Source organism: Dermochelys coriacea, chromosome 4 (assembly GCF_009764565.3).
Source record: "Dermochelys coriacea isolate rDerCor1 chromosome 4, rDerCor1.pri.v4, whole genome shotgun sequence".
NCBI classification, from domain to species: domain Eukaryota; kingdom Metazoa; phylum Chordata; order Testudines; family Dermochelyidae; genus Dermochelys; species Dermochelys coriacea.
Genome location: NC_050071.1, coordinates 13,270,931 through 13,292,666, shown reverse-complemented (window position 1 = coordinate 13,292,666; position 21,736 = coordinate 13,270,931). Strand labels below are relative to the sequence as shown.

Here is a 21,736-nt window from a genome sequence, read left to right as displayed (position 1 = left end):
GAGAATGGGTTTTCCATGACAAAAGTTCTGGTAGAAGCTGGAATGGAAACTGGAAAGAGAACTTCTGTCCTCAGTTGGGACAGATCATCAGCTGATGTAAATGGGGGTAGCTCCACTGAAGTCAGGGATCTGATTTATAGCAGTGGGGATCTGGTCCAATCTAACTGAAAAGAGACTTCACCTCAGTGTTTGCAAGTATGTATTTTCCATTTAAACATGCCATTGTGTTAACATGATCACCTGCAAGAAGGTACTATTGAAGCTTTTATTGAGGTTGCAATAAACACTAGTCACATTGCTGTAGTTATAGATAAGAAGCCATGAGACTGATTCAAGCTCTTAGTTCTTGTGACTCAGGAAAAGCAGAGGTCCTCATGCATCACCATAAATGAAGGATCATGTTTCCTTTTAATTGCTGTTTTCGCTTTGTGCCTACAAAGATGAAACAATTACCAAAGGTTATGTTTCTTACAGAAATGAGTAATCCAAAGGAATTGATTCAGCGTTCTGTTTCTCTTTAGCGTGTAACCAGGACTGCAGAGTTGTAGGGCTGAAGGGAACTTGCTGGTACAGTTTGCTGGGTAAAGCATAAAAAGGATTTCCATGCATCAAATATACATTGCTTAGTTCTGTAAAAGGCCCATGAAACATTACATGAAGGGGGGAAATAGTCAAAGGGATCAGTGGAAGTTAGTGACCCAACCCCTCCTGAAATTTACTGGGATTTGGGTGCCTAACTCCCATTGGCAGCTTTGAGAATCCCAGCCTGAAATGTCAGCTGCCAATTTTGAGAGTTGATTGATTAACAATGGAGAGTGTGGCACATTTACCTCTCATTTCAAAAACTGTCACTCTCATAGAGAAAGTTAGGTTCTATTCCAGGATGTTTTGCTCTGCAACCTTGGGCCAGTCACTTACCCTCTCTATCCCCATTGGTAATAATTATACACCTCCTTCTCCTCCTCTTTGGCTACAAAGGCTTTGAAAGCTTTGGATGAAAGATTGAAGAAACACTAGTAAAGATCGATAAAGGTGCTAAAAATGGAACCATTGCTTTGAAATCTGGTTTAAGTCTAGCTTCTAAACCAGGATCAAAGCAGGCTAGAAATTCTTTCTGCTGTTGGTTTTTTTCAGTGTTATCTTATCAATCAAACTAAACAAATGGTCAAAATAATTATAAGGCGAACATTGTGTTGAGCCATGATGTTTGGATTAGGATACAAACTTTCCCAAAGTTTGGGTGTGTTAGGATCCGGGGTTAAGTTTGGGCCCATCTCAAGTAAAATAGTGACAGGAACAAAGAATAATGGTTGTTTTTCTCCAACATGCATTCACATAAAGAATGATTATTATGTTCTAACAAAGTAACTCAACCAGTCAATTCATCAGATGACTCTTGACTCAAAATGCTTCCTTGCAAACTCTGCATTCTGTCAGCAAAATGATCAAAAGAAAAAGAAATCAGAATTGGTTTTTTGCATTTGTACAAGGAACAATATGACCCAAGCACATTGTTTATGTTATGTCCCTTTCAGAACATAAATGTTAAGTCTTAAAAATAATACAGACCTGTGAAGAAATACATTTGGTGAAGACAGGAAAGATCTTGATTCAAGTTAGGATTGTGACAAAACAACAACAATGGTTATTTGTAAGCTGATGTAAATTGGTAGAGCCCTATTGAATTATATGAAGCTACAGTGATTTACATGAGCTGAGGATCTGGTCCCATATGTCAGTTTACTCTTTAGCATTACTCTCGGTATGTCTTCATGGCAGACTTCACTTAAGTTACGTACACTTGAGTTACTGGTCTTGAGTTAGCCTACCTTGAGTGAGAATGGCCACACTGTGAAATAATACTTCAGTTGCTGCATCCTGGGTGGCACCGTATTCACTGACGTGAGATATGAAGACTTCTGGGGGCACATCCCATGGTTCTTAGCACTGCAGTAAGCTGAGCCACTCTATGAATTCTCTCCCAATGAATTGTGGAAGAACTTTGTGGATGGACAGGACTTGAGTTATGTGCAATACACAAGTTATAATTCTAGTTAACTTTTGTAGTGCTCTCTTGTGACTGTCCTTCCCTGATTCCCAGGTGCACTGGGCCAATGTATTGCTGTTCACCAGCGCTGAAGCTCACCAGCACTGAAGGAGAGGCAGGATCAAGCTCCCACCCCAAATCACACTCCCCTTGCTCAACCCAAGTGCTTGAGTTTAGCTGCCAGGAGCCTTCGGTGTTGGTGGGGGATGGGACAGGGCTTATTCCTTAGTGATCACATAACGTGTATTCAGAGTTCATACAGTTTTTAAATCTCTTAAACTGTAAAGACTAAGCCTAAAAACTGTTTTAAAAAAAATCACACTAATTGCACTAAACACCATTCTAAGGCAAGCAATTCATTTACTGAGCTCTCTAACTCTCCCAGTCTGTGTAAAGAGCTGACAAATAGCAGCACGCAGTATCTGTCTTCAGTAGTCCTGTCCTTGTCCCACAGATCATTTACCAATTAAATCACACACTATAAACTGTCTGCATACAAAGTCCATGTCGGATTTGACACTTACCTAGGGAGGTTTTTTTTGTTTGCATTTCCACAGCTAGATCAACATGCAGGAATCGTGGTCACATGTGTGTCCAACTTCAGTGTTAATCTGCAAATAAGGCAAAAGATTCCATTATTATTCTGTAGCCTATTTAAAAAGCAATAAAGGAGTGTTGGAAGGAGAAGTCCTGGCTGTGATGGAATTTCATATTAGACTCTGGATGAAATTCACTACTGTGTAGAGCCCAGCGCCAGGCCTATGTGTCACTTAACTCCCATTTAAACTCTATTTTGAGGGAAGTAAGCAGTGCCTATGTGAGGTACTGGCCCTCTTGATTGGGCAATTTCATGCTCTATGAAGAGAATGGATGATCTGCCTGACTTCTAACCTTCTATTCTAGTATTGGAAGAAGGTTGACCTTGTGGTTAAGGAACGGGCTTGGTGCTCAAGAAATCTAGGGTCAACTTCTTGGGTGCCCTTGGGTAAGTTAGTTTAATCTTTCTGTATTGCAGTTCCCCATCTGTAAAGGGGAAATAATAATACTTTTCTTCTCCCCTCAACCCCCGCCGTGTCTTGTCTAGTTAGATTATAGTATGCAGTGTAGTTGTAGCTGCGTTGGTCCCAGGATATTAGAGAGACAAGGTGAGTGAGGTAATTTCAGGTCTCCTGAAGAAGAGCTCTATGTATGCTCAAAAGCTTGTCTCTTTCCCCAACAGAAGTTGGTCCAATAAAAGATATTACCTCCTCCACCTTGTCTCTCTATTTGGATTGTAAACTGTGTGGCACAGGCATTGTCTCTTACTATGAGTGTTCTCCCAGTACAACAAGATCTTGGAGTTTCTAGGCATTATTACAGTAATACAAATAATAAATAAGATGTTACATACAAACTAAAATTTGCAAGCCTTTAATAACCCAAAGTCTCAGCATCCTGGTGTGACTGCAATAGATGTGCAAAAGGAGCAAATATCGATCAGCTCCACTTGTGGTTTTTGACAGACTGTTTTGAAAAAGAGAAACATATAACCCATCTCTGTCCCTCACTGTGAGGCAGAAAATGAACCACAGTGTTAGTTTGCATCCCATGCTCACTGCGGAAGCATAAATGCATCTGAGGCAATTATCCACCTATAAAGCATGAAATAAAGAGGACAGATGCTTACAGCTATTAGAAGAACATGCTTATATTTAATAAAAGTGATTTTAATACTGCATATTCTTAATAGGAAATCCTACACAAAACAGACTGACTGACAATGAGGAGAATGGTTTATTCTGAGCATGCTTCTATTGTTGTTACAGAGCATCAGAAAAGTGCAACAGAGCTACACAAAACACAGAAGAGAGGAGATCCAAGCACCCAAGTGTTTACAATCTAACTCAGCTAACTATGCTCTGGAGAACACTGTGTTCAAACACAAGGGGGCCTGGAGACCTCACCAGTGATGGGATTATCTCAGGAGGGGAACCATCAGCCAGAGGTGCCACCAGAAATGAAGTCTGATTGGAAATCTCTCTGCAGACTCAATGAGAGATGGCAGATAAGGGTAATGGAAAAATACAGAGGAAAGGCACAATCAGTGGGAGTTTTGTTGCTGGCCTTGGCCCCATGAGGAATTTAGAGTAGCACCATTGCTTGTCTCACCTGCCAGCGCTGGGTGGTAAGGCAGCCCCTTACATCATTGCACAGGCTGTCTGGGTCACAGTACTGTGGGGAGAACAGCTTTGCTACCTCCCTTCCAAAGCAGGTGAGCAGAAGTAGGCAGAACCTTGAATCTGCCCAACCTGAGCAGCTCAGCAGATGCAGAAGGGAAATAAATTTACTATTGGTATTGATCACTCACAGATTACCTCTCTGTCCCCCCCTGCCCCTTTCCACCCAAGCCAGGGGAGGGAACCAGAAAATGAATCGTGACTCTCCATCACAATTCACTGCCTGGTGTACTCACAGGACGGCACACCTATTGGGTGCCCTGTGCTCAGGGCAGAAACATAGTCATTACTTACGAGGCCATAGTTTGGCCAGAAAAGTAGTAAGGGAAAAAGCTGGCAGGAAAAGCAAAGTACTCTCTGAGAATGCAGGGAGATTTAGGAACACTACTATATAACAGAAACAGACCCAACCGCACACTAGACCCTAAAATAAAGCCCATTCTCATGCTCATAAAACAATTGTGTATTTTAAAGCTCCTGAAAATTGCCCTCTTAGCTAGCTATAGCCTTTGGGTCTATATGATTTTAAAAGTTAGACGTACCAGGGAAAGGCATCCTATTAAAAAAACACTCCCCCAACCAATGGAGAGTAACTTAAACCTATGTTTCATGTGTATGGGGAAGAGGTGGCAATCCAGTCCTAGATTTCAGATCCTATGGGAAAGGACTGTGCAAGTCCCCCTGTCGGACTGGATACTCATCAATACCCAGCCAATTTTAAATGGTTGCCAAGAAGACAAAAAAAGACATAAAACAAAAAGAGGTGGAAAAAGTAAATTTTTAGCAGTATGAATTAGGGAATAGAAGGCAAATTGGTTGGCAACTTCCTACTAATCAAAGACATGAGAAAGTGATCCCAGGAAGGATAACTTCAGGAAAGGGACATGAGGATACACATACGGAAAAATGACCAACCAAAAGGACTTTATAATCAGCTCAACTGACTGGGCTGTCATGGTTTATCCTCCAAGCCCTCAGAATGAGCTCAACAGGAAGAATGGGCTGAACTGAAGGAATATATAATATTTGGCTATTATGCTGTCGCTTAAAGTTGTGATGCAGGTGGACAGATTACCACCAGTTAGAATTCTATCAGGTGGCAATCGATCGATGGGATTCCCAAATTAGCTGGCTGCTCTGGTGCTTCTGGATGCAAGAGGTCAAGAAATTAACCAAGTTTTGCTGGGAGTGTATTTGGGCAGATGAAAGACATTCTCTGAGGACCTGTCTCCCAACCATGCAAAGGCAAGACTCTGACCACTCACCGCGCCCAACCTCTGGCCCTGATCCTGCAACTTGTTATGGGTGAATATACCCCCTTCATCTGTGTGGAGCCCCAGTGACTTCAGTGAGGTGCAATTTGGGCTCAGGGATCTCCCTGCATGGAGCCAGTTTCAGAATCAGGGCCTTACAGAGTATGCATGATGAACAAAATCTTAAATAATTTCTGTCTGCTTATGTTTGAATTGATATGGGCCAAATCCATGTGTTTTTACTCAGGCAATCTCTCATTAAAAGGCAACAAAACCAGAATGTTGGGCTTGAGATTTCCCCCCATATTTGTGAGGCATGTGGGTAAGTATAATGGTCAGTAAGTTTCCGGTATAGGGTGGTGTTATGTGACCATCGCTTATTAGCACAGTAGTGTCCAGGAAATGGTCCGCCTGTGTGGATTGGTCTAGGCTGAGATTGATGGTGTGATGGAAATTGTTGAAATCATGGTGGAATTCCTCAAGGGCTTCTTTTCCATGGGTCCAGACGATGAAGATCTCATCAATGTAGTGCAAGTAGAGTAGGAGCTTTAGGAGATGAGAGCTAAGGAAGCGTTGTTCTAAGTCAGCCATAAAAATGTTGGCATACTGTGGGGCCATGCGGATACCCATAGTAGTGCTGCTGACTTGAAGGTATATTCTTACCTACATACCTCCAGCTTCCATCCAGGACACACCACACGATCCATTGTCTATAGCCAAGCTCTAAGATACAACTGCATTTGCTCCAATCCCTCTGACAGAGGCAAACACCTACAAGATCTCTATCAAGCATTCTTAAAACTACAACATCCACCTGCTAAAGTGAAAAAACAGACTGACAGAACCAGAAGAGTACCCAGAAGTCACCTACTACAGGACAGGCCCAACCAAGAAAATAACAGAACGCCACTAGCTGTCACCTTCAGCCCCCAACTAAACCTCTCCAGTGCATCATCAAACATCTACAACCTATCCTGAAAAATGATCCCTCACTCTCACAGATCTTGGGAGACAGACCAGTCCTCACTTACAAACAGCCCCCCCAACCTGAAGCAAATACTCTCCAGCAACCACACACCACACAACAAAAATACTAACCCAGGAACCTATCCTTGCAACAAAGCCCAATGCCAACTCTGTCCACATATTTATTCAAGTGACACCATCATAGGACCTAATCACATTAGCTACGCCATCAGGGGCTCATTCACCTGCACATCTACCAATGTGATATATGCCATCATGTGCCAGTAATGCCCCTCTACCATGTATATTGGCCAAACCAGACAATCTCTACACAAAAGAATAAATGGACACAAATCTGACATCAGGAATCATAACATTCAAAAACCGATAGGAGAACACTTCAACCTCTCTAGCCACTCAGTAACAGATTTAAAGGTGGCAATTTTGCAACAGAAAAGCTTCAAAAACAGACTCCAATGAGAAACTGCTGAGCTTGAATTAATATACAAACTAGATACCATTAACTTGGATTTGAATAGAGACTGGGAGTGGCTGGGTCATTACCCATATTGAATCTATTTCCCCATGGTAAGTATCCTCACACCTTTTTGTCAACTGTCTAAATGGGCCATCTTGATCATCACTACAAATTTTTTTTTTCTCCTGCTGATAATAGCTCATCTTAATTAATTAGCCTCTTACTCCACTTTTTCATGTTCTATCTATCTATCTTCTTACTATATGTTCCATTCTATGCACCCGATGAAGTGAGCTGTAGCCCACGAAAGCTTATGCTCAAATAAATTTGTAGTCTTTAAGGTGCCACAAGTACTATTGTTCTTTTTGCAGATACAGACTAACACGGCTGCTACTCTGAAACCTTAACCTTTGATTTGTTAAGTTAAATAGATTGAGTTCATTGAGTCTATCACTATAAGGGATGTTTTCTAATCATTTAATCATTCTTGTGACTTTTCTTTGAACCCTCTTCAATTTATTAACATCTTTTTGAATAACTCAGTATTCCAGCAGTGATCACACCAGTGCCAAATACAGAGCTAAAATAACCTCTCTGCTCCTACCTTGAGATTCCCCTGTTTACACATCCCAGTATCACGTTAGCTCTTTTGGCCACAGCATCACACTGAGAGCTCATGTTCAGCTGATTGTCCACGATGACCCTCACATCTTTCTCAGAGTCACTGCTTCCCAGGATAGACACATCCATCCTGTAAGCATGACCTAAACCCAGATATATACATTTACATTTAGCTATATTAAAATGCATATTGTTTGCTTGTGACCAATTTATCAAGTGATCCAGATAGCTCGGAATCAGTGATCTGTCCTTTTCATTATTTACCACTCCCCCAAATTTTCTGGTCATGTGCAAACTTTATCAGTGATGATTTTATGTTTTCTTCCAGGTCATTGATAAAGATGGCTTATTTGTAGAGCTACCGCTATTTGCCAGGAAAGTAAGAAGCATTAAGTGTAGCTGTTGAGTCAAGAGGTCTTAATCACCAGGTGATCACTGCTGGGTCCTGTCCGGACACCAGACATAGCTGCCACTTAGAGGATAACATCACCCCTTGTAATTCTCAGATATTGCTGGAGCAGTTCCTCCACCCAAACCTGCCCAAGCCTTGCTCTTGTCCTGAAATAAGACATTCAGTGGGTATCCTGAAAAGCAGGCTAGATTGTGCCCAGGCTAAGTAAGTCCACAGTGCGGGGAGAGGACACTAGGAGTGTTCTTTTGCTTGGGCCCCTGTACAGAGGCTAAGCACAGCCCCCATCATGTCCACTGGGCCATGCTAATGCTGTAGTACTGCTCTCCAGTGGGCCATGGGGTGAGGGGGAGTGTGGGCAGCACAGTGGGAGTATGTGGTGCACCCAATCAAAGGATAAGGGAGCTTCTCCTCCCGGGTGCTCCAGGAGGAGTGTGGCTTTTGCCCTAAGGGTGGAGGTAGTACCCTGGGAAGGACTTTGGAGGTGCCATTCAGGGGTGCTAGTTCTGCAGGAGCTCTTGTTGCACTCTCAGGAAGAGATGGGGTAGGTCTGGGAAGGACCTCCTGGGGAAGGAGGTCGGGGAAGGAGAGAGATGGGGTACGTCTGGGAAGGGGGTAGGAGGTCTGGGGAAGGAGGTCTGGGAAGGAGAGGATGCAGGGCCAGAGAACCCCCTGGTACCTGTATCCAATGGTCATTGCCCTTCCACAGCAGATATGGAATCAGTAAGGAAGCCACGGGAAGCTTAGGGACTCCATGACCTTAGGGGCAGGAAAGATTCCCTCCTCTGTGGCCTCGTCAGGGATCCCTAGCAAATACAAAAGCTGGCTTTTTGGGCTGTGTGGCGATTTGCAGGATTTGGCCCTAAATGCAGAGTCACAGCACCTATAGGAGGAGTCACATGACAGAGGAAAACCAAATAAATAACCACTGAACATCACTGAAGAGAGCAAAGAAAGAGAGGGCACTTTACCTTCAAGCCACAGTACACTGGAGGTGCATTCATAATACAGCACGTGGAGGCGAAATTGGCTCTCTGCTCCACCAGCTCGGCAAGGGAGGCTGGGGTTGCATCAGGCATTGTCTTGCTGAAGCTTTCTTTTAGTCTGCAATGTCAGATTTTAAAGGACACTTTAGTGACAGAATAAGCACTGAAAATTACACTGGTCTGTTTAATTCGTGTACAAATACATCAGTGGTAAAATGCTCACCGATTCTAAAGAGCACAGGACAGCACTCAGTGGGCCTGATTCACTGCACCCACCAGCAACCTCAGCTACTAGCAGCCCTGCCCAGGGGTGGTGAGTTATATGGGCCTGTGGTGTCCACGCTCCAGGAATTTTCTGGGCCCCGGGCCTGGCTCCACCTATGTTCGGGGCCCGGTCTCTCTCCTGGCCCCTCATATAGCCCCCGCATGCCTCCCCTGGACCGTCTCCCGGCCCCGCCTGCCACTCCTGAGTGATTTAAAAGGGCCCGGGGGCCCCCGACCGCCGCCACCGGCAGCACAGTGAGGCTAAGCCGGCTTCCTGCTCACCCTCGCTCCACGCCACTCCCGGAAGCGGCCAGCACGTCCCTGTGGCCCCATGGGGGTGGTCTTCTCGCACTGCCCCTGCCCTGAGCACTGTCTCTGCAGCTCCCATTGGCTGGGAACTGTGGCCAATGGGAGCTGCAGGGGCGGAGCCTGCAAGCAGCAACACGCGGAGACCCCCCCGGACCCCTCGCCTAGGAACCACTGCCAGAGGGGTGTGCAGGTTACTTTCAGGAGCCACCCAAGATAAGCACCGCACCCTTCACCCTCTCCTGCACCCCAACCCCCTGCCCCATCCCAGAGCCCACACCCAGCATCCAAACTCTCTCCCAGAACCCAAACCTCCTCCTGCACCTAAAGTCCCTCCCAGAGCCCACACCTGTCACCCCCTTCTGCACCCCAACCCCCTGCCCCAGCCCAGAGCCTGCTCTCAGCATCCAAACTCCTTCCCAGAGCCCGCACCCCTCCCGCATCCAAACTCCCTCCCAGAGACTTAGGCAGATGTAGGTGTGTGTGTGGGGGTGGGGGTCAGGCGGGACTTGGATCCATTATGGACACCACCAAAAATTATACAGATCTTCCACCCGTGGCCCTGCCTCAAAACTAAAGCGGGCAGAAGAAGTCATTGCCTAGTCCCCTTTCAAGAGAAATCACCTCTGGGCCACAGATAATTTGCACATCCTTTAATTCTGAGCACTTTTGAATGGACACAGGTCACATGGGCTATTTCTATGCTGCGATTGGAGGAGCATAATTCTCTGAGAGATTTCTGGTCCAAATAGATCTGCTTTCTGTGAATATTTTCCATGATTCACTTCAAATTTCTCTGTTTCCCAAAACACTCATGCCTGTGAACTTGGTCACTAGAACATGTGTAGAAAGTGAACTTAAAAGAGGCAAAGACACAGCTGAAATGAAGTTGTTTAAAAAGGCGTAGGAATATTCAGGACATATTGCAGGCAGTGCCCTATTAGTCAAGAATGGAGGAGAAGCTTTAGGAGCAAATGGCGAAAGTAGAAGAGCTTACAGGATCAGGAATGTGTAGAATTTAATTCTTACCTCCGTTTGAATTCAAGGAACGTCAGGTCATTGTATTCTCCACATAGCTCATTGGCCTTTGCTAGGAATTTGAATATCTCCCCCCTCAGCTGTGGCCTCTGCAGTGCAGAAAGAAAGGAATATATCTATAATCAAGAAATCCCCTTGTCTGTCACAATGCATTGTCCTGATCCACTAGCTGTGGCTGGCGCATACAAGCTCTGTGTGAGTTTGGGAAAGATTTTAGGGGAAGGAGAAATTTAAGAGCAAAGCAGAGGGCATCCGAATGTGTGAGAGAAAACGATTACACTGGTTACCTTGCTAGAGACACAAGCAATGGAATCCGCAGCGGTACAGCATCCATTGACAAGATTATGGGTAGCATCATACACCTTACTTAGGAACACCTCTGGGATGTTGGTTTGCCTTCGTGCTTTCTCAAATATGAATCTGCAATAGGACAAGAAAAACATGGTACCCTCTAGTTTGCGTGTTCATCATGGGATGAAACCAGATCCCTCCTTCCAGCATTGCTGACAAGCTTTAGATGATGTTCTCTTACAACGACAAAACCAGCAATTTCTCCAGTGTGGATTACAGGCAGGACTGGTAGTGCCACCTATTCTTAACATTTCCTGACACTTCCCATCATCATTACTTTTCTGCTTATGATTGTAAGCTCTTTGGGGGAAGGGACTGTGGTCCAAATCCTCAAAGATACCCAGGTGCCTAACTCTCATTGAGTTAGGTGCCTGAATACTTTTGAAGCTCTGGGCCTATGTCTTTGTGTGTCAGTACAGCAACATGCACAATGGGACCTTGATCCTGTTGGGAGCTGCTGGGTGATATTCCTGAAGAGCGGAAGGATGGTCTTGCAGTTAAGGCTCAGGATTGGGACTCAGGAGATCTGGGTTATATTCCTGGCTCTGACACTGACTCCCTGTGTGACCTTGGGTTAGTCACTTAATCTCTCTGTGCCTCTTTTCACACCATAATATTTCCTCCCCTTCTCCCCCCACTCTGTCTGTCTTATCTATTTAGATGGTTAGCACTTTGGGGGCAGGAACTCTCTCTTATTAGGGTTATGCAGCACCAAAGCATGGTGGGCCCCTGTCTCAAAAAGGACCTCTTGATGCTGCTGATGTACAAGTGATATGAATAGTCATAAATCAAAGGCAGTTAACCTAGTTCCTTTGAGAAGGATTAGAATGAAACTAAGGCTCTGCTTGGACAGCGGTAGCCATTGTTCTGTCTGGGTTAGGAGAAGTAGGGCAATGAGACTACGTACTGATCCATCTGATGGCTCCCATCACCAGTGCACAGCTGTTCGTCTGTGGGCCTTTGGAGTTCTGGCAGTTGAGGGGATTTAACAGGTTGCAGTGAATACATGCACAAATAGTTTTCCAGGAGATTTTTTCCTTTGCAACAATCAGAAAATTTTTCATCCTTGGATGATAGTTTAGTGCAGATTTTTGTGGTGAGTTCTGATAACTATAAAGAAGACAACAATGAGTTTAAGGGCTGAAGTATAGTGATACCTGACATTTTTACAATGGTTTACCTGTCTTAAGCAGTGTGCAGACACTGACTACTAAATTCCCACTGTGCCCTTAGGAGGCATGTGGTTAAATATTATCAACCCCATTTATAGATGGGGAAACAAGCAGGAAGGTAAAATGATTTGCTCAAGGTCAAATGGTGAGTCAGGGCAGAGCTATGATTACTACTCAGGACCTCCTGACTCCCAGCCCTGCGGTCATTCCTCCAGTGCCTTATCTATTATTAATAATAAGTCTGTTGTGTTTGGACGAGCAGCGTTTCCAGTTACTGCCTGGGCTTTGGATCCGGTTCCTGGAGTTCAGAGTGAGAAAAACAAGTGAGTTCATAAAACCTTAAGTGAACTGCACAAGCTGGAAAGAAATTTACCTCTGTGCTGTCAAACAACTCCAGATCCTAAACAGTCTCAAACTGACAATGTGTCAAACAATAAACACACATGGTAGAAGGATTACAATATCAGAACCAATTCCTGATGGTTGAGATACCCAAAAGGCATGAGTCTGGCTTTTGCAGCCTCTGAAAACTGGCTTAACTTTTCCTACCGGCCACAAACATCACAAAGTCCAACTAGTGAACTTTGGTATTGGACTTCAGATGCAGGGTTGGGTGCAATGCTCAGGGTTACGTGACAGTTTTCAAATACTTAGAGTCAATATCATCTTAACAGTAATCAGTCAAAGCCAACTTTGTTTGCACACGTGGATCTTACTGTCACAAGGCATCATTGTAAAAGCTGAGTCGATTTTAGAAGAGGATTAGACATTGAAGTTAAGACACTCAAAAGTAACTAGTGAGTTCTGGTACCTCCATGTTTAGGTGCCCAACATGGGATACCATCAAGGTGATTTTTTTAGAAAGCTTTGAGCATTCAATCTCTGAAATCTGTAAGTGTCTGATGCTGGGCACCCCAAAATTGAGATACCCCAGATCACTAGTCACTGTTGAAAATCTTGGCCCAATCTGAATTAGAATATCATCCACTATTTAACTATCTAAGATAAAACTGTAGAACTGATATTAATCCCCAAACTTTAGGACATAAAGCCTAAAGACTGAGGTTAGGAAGACATTTCCCCCACAAATACATTATTGTCTCGGAGGGAAACTAATGGGTGAGTCAATATAGAAACTGAATAAAAGAATTTTCAATGGATGTATTTACTCAAACCCCACAGCAGTGTGATGGGCAACTATCAAATAGAGAAATCCATCTGTTAACAACTTCTTCCAGAGGAAGAGTAAATAAAGCAATAGGGGAAACAATTAGCAGCACAAGCGATTATTATACTAATAAGTTAGCTGGTGATTTGAAAACTCAGTTACAAATACAGAAATAAATACATGAAATGGGAAATGAATGGAATCTCTCATGCTACTGTCTAGAGATCCCATTTCAAAGAGGTTTTTTTAATTAATACAGTCATCTGAAACTAGGGCTGGATTACACTACCACAGTAAATCCATCTAACTTACACAACTTCAGTTACGTGAATAACGTAACTGAAGTCGATGTAGTTAGATCCACTTACTGCATTGGCTACACTGTGCTGGGTAGACAGTAGAGCATCTCCTGTTGACTTTCCTTATGCTTCTCGGGGAGGTGGAGTACACAAATCGATGGGAGAGGGCTCTCCCATCGATTTAGCGTGTCTTCACCAGATCCGCTAAATCGATACTCGCTGCATCGATTGTAGCAGTGCCAATCTACCAGTAAGTGTAGACATGCCCTAAAGGAAAAGAAACCCAGAGGGAATAAGCAGCAGAAACAAAACAAGCCCCTTTGAAGAATGAAATGATAGCACTTACGAAGCTTATGCACTTCAGGCGAGATTGTTAAAGGTGTTTAGGTTCCTAACTCCCATTGGCAGCCAAATACTTTCAAACTCTGGCCTTCTCCTAAGAATTTTCTAAGGGAAGTGATTGTGGAATTTCAATTACTTGAGACATGTTAAACAAAACTGCACCAAAGCACAATCAAGTGTACAATGTGGTATACTACTGCACCAGCAAGAAGGCTGGACTAAGTCAGTGTTTCTCAGTCTACAGTGTGTGACCCTTATTTTATGGACTGAGGGGAAAAAAGCCAAATCCTGCAGTTTGTAGGATCCAGGGAGCACATCTTGCTCTCTCCCTTCTCTCTTCTGCTGCTCCTGCCACTTTACCCCTTTTACACCTCCCAACCCAGTCATCACACAGCTCTCTGCCTTCCCCTCCTCCCACTTGCCTAGAGAATCTAATTCTGGGGTAGCAGATGTGCTGTTTCTAGAGGCTTCAGAGCCAGTGTCCCAAAGCAGTACTCACTAAAGTGAATACTAAGCAGGCAGAGGTGGGAGAAGAGAAGGGAAACAGCCCACCATCCCCTAGGCTCCCAAACCCCCACCCAGTATCAGACCCCTGCCAGCCCCACTGAGCATCCCCACCACCCCTACACCCAAGTCCTCAGGACCTGACAGTATGCCCAACCTATTGCTCAAAGCATTCCAATGCCTCCCATTGTTTCTCCCTTTGATCCAAATCCCACAAGCTTTTGTGGCATGACTTTTGGGGCCATTTTTTGGCTTGTGGGCTCAACAAAGTGAAGAGCCACTGTGCTAGATGACCTAAGAGGTCTGCTCTGTCTAGAATTCTGGGATTCCTACCTCCTTCTGCATGCAGTCTTCAGCCATGGAATTACAGCACTTGGAAAACACCTCAGCAGAGTCTTCAGCTAGTGGGGAAATGTCCTCAAACGAGGCAGAGGGTATCTTCTGAGCAAACATTGTTAAGGTGCTAGACAGTCACAAAATGCAAAATGGAATTAGGTATTTTAGCCATTCCAAAGTCTGCCTACCATTCTTAAGTCCTGTCTATTGACATTTGTAGGATAAGTGCCACGAATTTAGAACACGAGTAACTAAAAAGGGATTTGCTTTTTTCACATTATCGTTGCAGAAGGTCTGAAAAAACAAATATGGTACATTTTTTAATCGACTGTTGAACCAGGAGCAGGGAAGGGCAACAAAGTCTTTTACTGCCAATACTTTAGCTCTCAACCTACTATGACGACCCGCATATACCTTATGGCTTTTTAAAATATGGACTAAATATAGAAAAGCAATGTGATGGTGTTTTCCTATCACCTGCCAGAGAAAGGGAAGAACCTCAATTAGAGACACAACCAACACCAGTGGGGTGAATAACTGATTGCCTCCTGGCCTGAGTTAGGTGGTGATCCAGCAGGCACTTGGGCCTTAAAAGCAGGCTGTCAGGATCCTGGGTGAAGATAGGCTGGGCTAGTGTCAGGAACTCAGTAGGCAGGAACAACTGCTGGGCTTCAGAATAAGTACCAGGGTCAATGGTCAGGCAGTGAGTCAAGCCAAAAGACAGAGCTAGAGACAAGTTGGAGATCAGGCCGAGGGCCAATACCAGGTATCGGGGGCCATGTGGGTATTCCTGGTTCGAACGGGGGTCAAGATTCAAGATCAATACTGGGAATTCAGGAACAGAGAATGTAGGGTGGTCATGGCAGCCACCTAGTACTCTGCATTATTGCCTAGACACTTCCTGGAATGCCCCTTGGGTTTAGTGTGGGGAGACAATCAGGTGCCATGAGGCTGTTGTCTGTCAAACCCCTAGAGGTTCCTGGGGTTAGTGTCTGCAGTGGGTCTTGGGTTGGGGTGCACAAGCTGGTAACAGGAGTCAGTGTGGAGCTGGTGTTCACTGCCTGGCAACCCTGCAGGCCTGTGTATAGACCTGCTGGGCCTTACACAGGCTGAGAGAGCTTGGTGTGGAAGAGATTGTAGTGGCAGTAGTATTTGTCTGTGTGGGAAGGCCTACGAATTTGGTGTTGTCTATGGCTGAAGAACTGAGCCACCAGGAATAGAGCTAAGTACTGTGGCGGACCCTTGGAACAAGGGGCCAGGTGTCCAGGGAGATCTTCTGGAAGGGGACTAAAGAATAGAAGAGACCCGCAGAGCAAGCTTCTGTATCAGGGAAGCTATAAGGGGCAGGGAACTGAAGAGAAATCCAGTAAGAACGGTGAGTTGAGCTCAGGAGCTTGTGTGTGTGTTGAGACTTTGAGTGCCCTGAAAGGGGATTGAACTTTGAACTCTTAGGTGACTTGCCTGAAGGTCATGGAAGACCCATGCAGATGGAGATGGCCAGCAGAAGGGGTTGGAACTGGGGGTACCTGCAATATTATGCCTTGTTGCAAGTGGGTGTTCTAATGGTGAGTGCACCATAATGAACTGGAAGACTGAAATGCTTTAACATGCTTGAATAAACCAGGATCATTGGGCCAGTTCCTCCTCACGTGGTATATTGTTCTACTCTGGCAAGCTCCCTGTGAAGTTACTGGGAATGATGCCTGAGCAATGACTGAGTTACAAGTGAGTAGAGATGTCATACTTTAGCCCTCTCTAAAGATGGATTAATGGTTTGAACAATGCATACCTTAAACAAAAAGAATCTCATTAAAACAGTGTAGTTGGGAAAGAAAAAGACCAACTTTTTCAAGCATGGGTGGCTAAATTTAGGTACATCCTTCCCTGTGTAAGTACTTAAATAAGTGGTCTTGATTTTCAGAGGCGCTGAGCACTTGTGATTCCATATGGGTGCTGAGCAGCTCTGAAAAGCAGCACATTAATCAAAGTGCCAAACCTGAGACATCTTATTTGAATATGTTGGCCTAAATAGCTGGAGTTGGGAAATCCAGAGGCATGGCTCCATACCCAAATTTAACTCTGAAACCAAGAGTATCCATGAGCACTTGCCACCTTTATCCTTGATACACTCTTATGTTATCCCACCTTCCGGCACTAATCAGGAGCCCGGAACATTAATATCTTGCTCTCTGTGTTCAGTACACAAACAACACTCCCGCTGTTCACAATGCCACTACAAAGCCAAAAGCCCAATCTACTCTCTCATCTCTGCAGACTAGAAACAGTAAGTATATGCCTCTCGATCACCCTTCTAATTGGATGTGAGACTCCACCAACCATATACAAGAGAGATCTCTAGCCATGTCAGTTGAAATAATCTTGGATTGAATGAGAGCCCATCTAAACAAGGATTTCACAGCTCTGACATGCTACAAAAGAATGGTAATAGGTTAGACTGGTTGCTTTGCACCCATACCAAATACAGTACTTTTCCACAGAATACAATAGTGCACTTATTTTTCAAATCCTGCTGAATCTTATTACAAATTTACAGGAAACAGGAAATTCAAATATGAAACACCTTCATTTCTGAATATATAGTATTGCCTTTGTACCTGAACTTTGATTTTTCCTTCCCATATACTGCATAGCGGGAACAAATTCTGTTTGACATGGTGGTGAGTATGGACAGAGTCTTTCTTTCTAACCTCTGGAACAGAAAGGAGAAGAACTGCATTAGGCACAGATTGACTCCTTTATTTGTAGTCTACTGGAGCATTCCTATCAGTCAGTGTGTCATTCAGTTTATTATCCTAAATGAATCTAAATATCCTCATTAACCCTCAGTGCAATGCTGAAATTACACACAGCTTTCCTAGATGTCCACTATCACTTGTGGTCCTTCAGTTTTGCGATGGTTCAAGGAGATATTTATATAGTCCTTAGGCTCATGTAAGATGTCTTGTCACCTGGGGTACTCCAACTGCAGCCCCTTTTTTCCTGTCATAAATACCCTTTTTACTGGTTGCAATGCTGACGAACTGCTGCCCTCTTCTCTGTCCTGAGGAGAGTCAGAAATTCAGGTCTGAATATGTTAACTTGGCAGTTCTCAGTCATTTGCATTTCCCTTCCTAGTAATTCACTCCTTTTCAAAAGTGGCTTTTAACTTCTGAATCTCTTTATTTTTATTTAGAGTTGCAAACTTACTTCCTTTCTCTTAAGATCAGTATCATCCAGAGGGGGTGATTCTCTATCTTTTACAGACTGGGACCTCTGCTTCCCTACCAGGACCTTCTCTCATCTAGCCAGGCCTGCTTTACTATTTAGCAATATATGATCCCCTCTCACCAATTTGTGATTCCCCGCCCCTGGGAAATCCTGATCTCCATGTTGAGAAGTTCACAGCAGTGATCCTCCATCTGTGGCTCTGGACTGGAGCTTGCAATGTGCTAGTTATAGGAATGCTGCCTGATATTACTTACATGCATGTTTCACCCAGAGCAGGGAACTCTAAACAAGAGAATCTGGTAGCGTCAGATCTCACTCAAATCTGTTTTCCAACCTTTCTTCTCTCTCAGGTAAGAATGGAAACAACACCCAACAGGCAGAGAGAGAGAGAGAGAGAGAGAGTAAAGATACAACTTTTCCTTCCCAACAGCCAGAAGTGGGACAGACTGAAGCAGTGTTGCATCACACACATCATGAAGCACCATCAGAACACCATGAAGACATAGATTTGTGCAACTCCTTTGAATAGGGAAATTGTTCTCCATTTGCTAAAGTTTGGGAACTATGCAGTAAACACTTCAAACCTGCTCTCCATGTTCTTGGATCTTATGCCTTCATGTGCCACAGCTCCATCTGCTAGCTAAAGTCTAGAACTCCTTGTTCTTTGGCAGATCTGCCTGCACATGGATGCAATAAATACATTGCATGGCATGTCAGAACGAGATATTATCTGTTCTCATGAACAATAGATACTTTTCTGTTTGGTACTTCAGCTTTGGAAATATTCCTGTTTCAGCTGTAATTGTTAATAATCTCTTTCTGGCTTGCTAACCATCACAGGCTAGATCCTCAGTGCCACTGAGGTCCATATGACAATGCTAATTTACACCAGCGGAATGTTTGTCTCCAAATGTCTAATACTGAGCAAGCCAAATCGTGAACTTCAGGATTGCCACTAAATCCCTTCTTATGAATCCCTTTAATTCAACAGTTTGGGTGTCTCTGTCTTTGCTTCCTTTCCTCTTTTCAAACAGCTAAATGGAACTAATTGGCTCTCAACATATGAAATAGTTTTCCAGGTTGCTGGAAATGACTGGAGTGATGTTTAGCAGCTGTCACTTAGTAGGAAATGAACATCATGTTTGTGATGTTTACTTAATTTCCCTACAGACTGAAAGCAAAGGGAATTGGTGCACCTGCCTCCACTGCATTAGCAGCAAATCCTATTCCAGTCTGGGTGCATGGTGATGCTAGGAAACCAAATAAAAACAAAAGACCCTAAATGCGATCTTCCTGAAGTGCACAGTAAGACAGTGTATGGAGGCTGATTCAGAGCAAACCCCCTTTTTGGTACCAGTGGTATAGTAAACTTCTTTCCCTCCTCACTAATATCCTAGCTCCCTTTCTCCACCAAGGAAATTATTTTGCATTCTCTCATAGTTTCCCTTAAGGGATTGTGCAGCCTATTACACTGAATCTCCATAGCAATAGATCTCTCACAGAAAGACTCTATACTATTTGGCTATATCTTGTTTGATGGGTGGCCTTTTTTTAAACAAATGAAAACGAATGACTGAATGGCAGTAACCATCTCCTCTTAGACAACTTTGAGGGTAACAAAACTGACATTTACATAGGAGGGATATTGTTTGATTATGGTGCAACCAAACCTCTTATTGCGCTGATTTTCATAGTGTGTGGTAGCATCTTATAGACAGTTGGTAAGATGACGAGAGTTGTGTAAAACATATGGAGTAGACTTTGGACAAATTTAGATTTTCTATCAAAATTCATGATTTAGCAAGGTCCTGATGTGAAACTTAATAGTGTTAGCTGAGTTTCATTTGGAATGTTGGGGTTTGACTTCAACAATTACATATTAAAGGAGTGCAAACCCAGGGGGATCAAATGCAGAGCAAATATTCCCTTGCTTCCTCATGGAGCAAAACTGGCAAGAGTCACACAGCTTAATCATGATTAAAAGTCAGTGGATGCCAGGACTGAATCGCTACATCCTTTGGTAGCCTTCCAAATGACACCCTGAATGTTCTAAGGTAACAAGGTAATACTCCATCACTGTTCTATACAGTACATATAATTTATGATGTGTGATGCTGCATTTTGCACACACACCGCCATGCCACTGTGATAGGGACTGTTTCAAGATTAAAGAACAAATAGAAGAGACAACATTTTTTAAAAGGTTTTAGAGTTGTACTGCTGTAGAAGTTGGACAGAAGCAAGTGAAGGAGGGACACACTTACCTCTTTCAAGAAGCACACAGTAGGGCTTGGTGAAATGCAGCAAGTCCCAACCATGGGTAAGTAACTCTTTATAGAACCCACTAATACTGGCAGTGGGGCTTGTCCATAGTTACTGGAATACTCATGAGTAAACCTAGAAAAGAGACAGTACTTGGCTGGAGGATTTGTTTACTCAGAGGGATTTTCAAAGACATCAAAAGGAATTTGGCACCTGAAGAAAGTCAATGACTTTCAAAGAGGGTTGGGCACCTGACTCCCTTATGGGCTTCTGAAAATCCCATCCCAGTGTTTTTGCAAATGTAATGTATGCTATTTTCAATTTTTTTTTAAAATACCAGGAACATATAGCAGACTGCCAACATAAACCAGTTCACAAAAATGGGCTTAAACCCATGTGAATGAGTCATTGCTCCACCAACTGAGATCAGAACAGAAATTCTCCAGCAAGTTTGTTTATTCGTATACATTTTTTGACGATCATTACAGTTCATAAGGTCAGCCTGACCTTATGGAGTCTTCATAACTCTCATGGTATAAAAAATATTAAGTTGGCTATTTAGTAGCATCCTGATGAGTTTCAGATAAATTAATAAATGGTTTAAAAATTGCATTTTTGTCATGACTGGCATCCTGCCAACCCTGATGAGTGAATTAGGTAGGTTAGCAATAAAAGATAAATACATAGAGCTAGGGTATGCCCTGTGCATCCATGGAGTGCAGAGTGGGGGAAAGAGGAGAGACTCTGTAGTGCCTAAGTCATAGGGAGGGAGATGATATGCTTGTATAAAGCATAATGCCGACAGGGAGCTATGATCACGCCCCTTCCTAGCCACCATAGGCCTGTGAGTGCGGGCAGTAGTTCTAACTGCATCTCCCACACAACTGACTGCCATATTATTGTGTTACAGGGATGCATCCTCTCCCCAGCCTAGCTGTGCACCCACACAGAGGTGGCCCTAAACATAGTACATGAGCTCCAAATTCTCCCTGGTTTTGCTTGGGTGAAATGTCAGAGTTAATGGATCTCTCTTTTATCCCTGGCACATGAGACAGTTGCTTTACAGGCAATCACATTGGACACTTTATCTTGTAGTTTGGTTACATTTTCTAAGATTATTAAACAGCTAGCGCCAGGAAAAGGAAAGAAATAATATAAATAAATGTGTTCATAAATCTAACAATAAACAGTGGCGTAAGTCCAAAGTTAGCAAACTTGGGTACTTAACATCAGACAACTCTTTCACACATTGATGTGTATAGGAAGAGATTTGCAGAGAGATTTGCAAAGACAATCAAATACTTTTGATAGTCAGTGGGAGTTGTGCGACTAAATCATGTTGTACCTTTGAAAATCTCTCTCTAAAGCATCTAAAAAGAAATTTTACTATCAATCTCTACAGAGAGATTCAAGGCCAGATTTTAGGGTTTAAAGATGCAGACAGGCGTCTAGCAGAATTTACAAAAATGTCATACGTGGTTTAGGGGCCT

At 43.6% G+C, this 21,736-nt stretch overlaps 1 protein-coding gene across 1 annotated transcript in view; it reads right to left on the bottom strand.

The window, feature by feature from the left end:
• Positions 1 to 264: 264 nt before the first annotated feature.
• Positions 265 to 21,736, bottom strand: part of GC (GC vitamin D binding protein) — a 41,521-nt gene continuing 20,049 nt past the window's right edge. The window contains exons 5-13 of the mRNA XM_038398381.2: positions 20,249 to 20,381; positions 17,372 to 17,466; positions 14,754 to 14,883; positions 11,843 to 12,045; positions 10,872 to 11,004; positions 10,576 to 10,673; positions 8,962 to 9,094; positions 2,572 to 2,658; positions 265 to 432 (exon numbers count right to left, since the gene is read on the bottom strand). Coding sequence (XP_038254309.1) covers positions 2,605 to 2,658; positions 8,962 to 9,094; positions 10,576 to 10,673; positions 10,872 to 11,004; positions 11,843 to 12,045; positions 14,754 to 14,883; positions 17,372 to 17,466; positions 20,249 to 20,381 — 979 coding nt within the window. The 3' untranslated portion in view covers positions 265 to 432; positions 2,572 to 2,604. The remainder of the gene's footprint in view (positions 433 to 2,571; positions 2,659 to 8,961; positions 9,095 to 10,575; positions 10,674 to 10,871; positions 11,005 to 11,842; positions 12,046 to 14,753; positions 14,884 to 17,371; positions 17,467 to 20,248; positions 20,382 to 21,736) is intronic.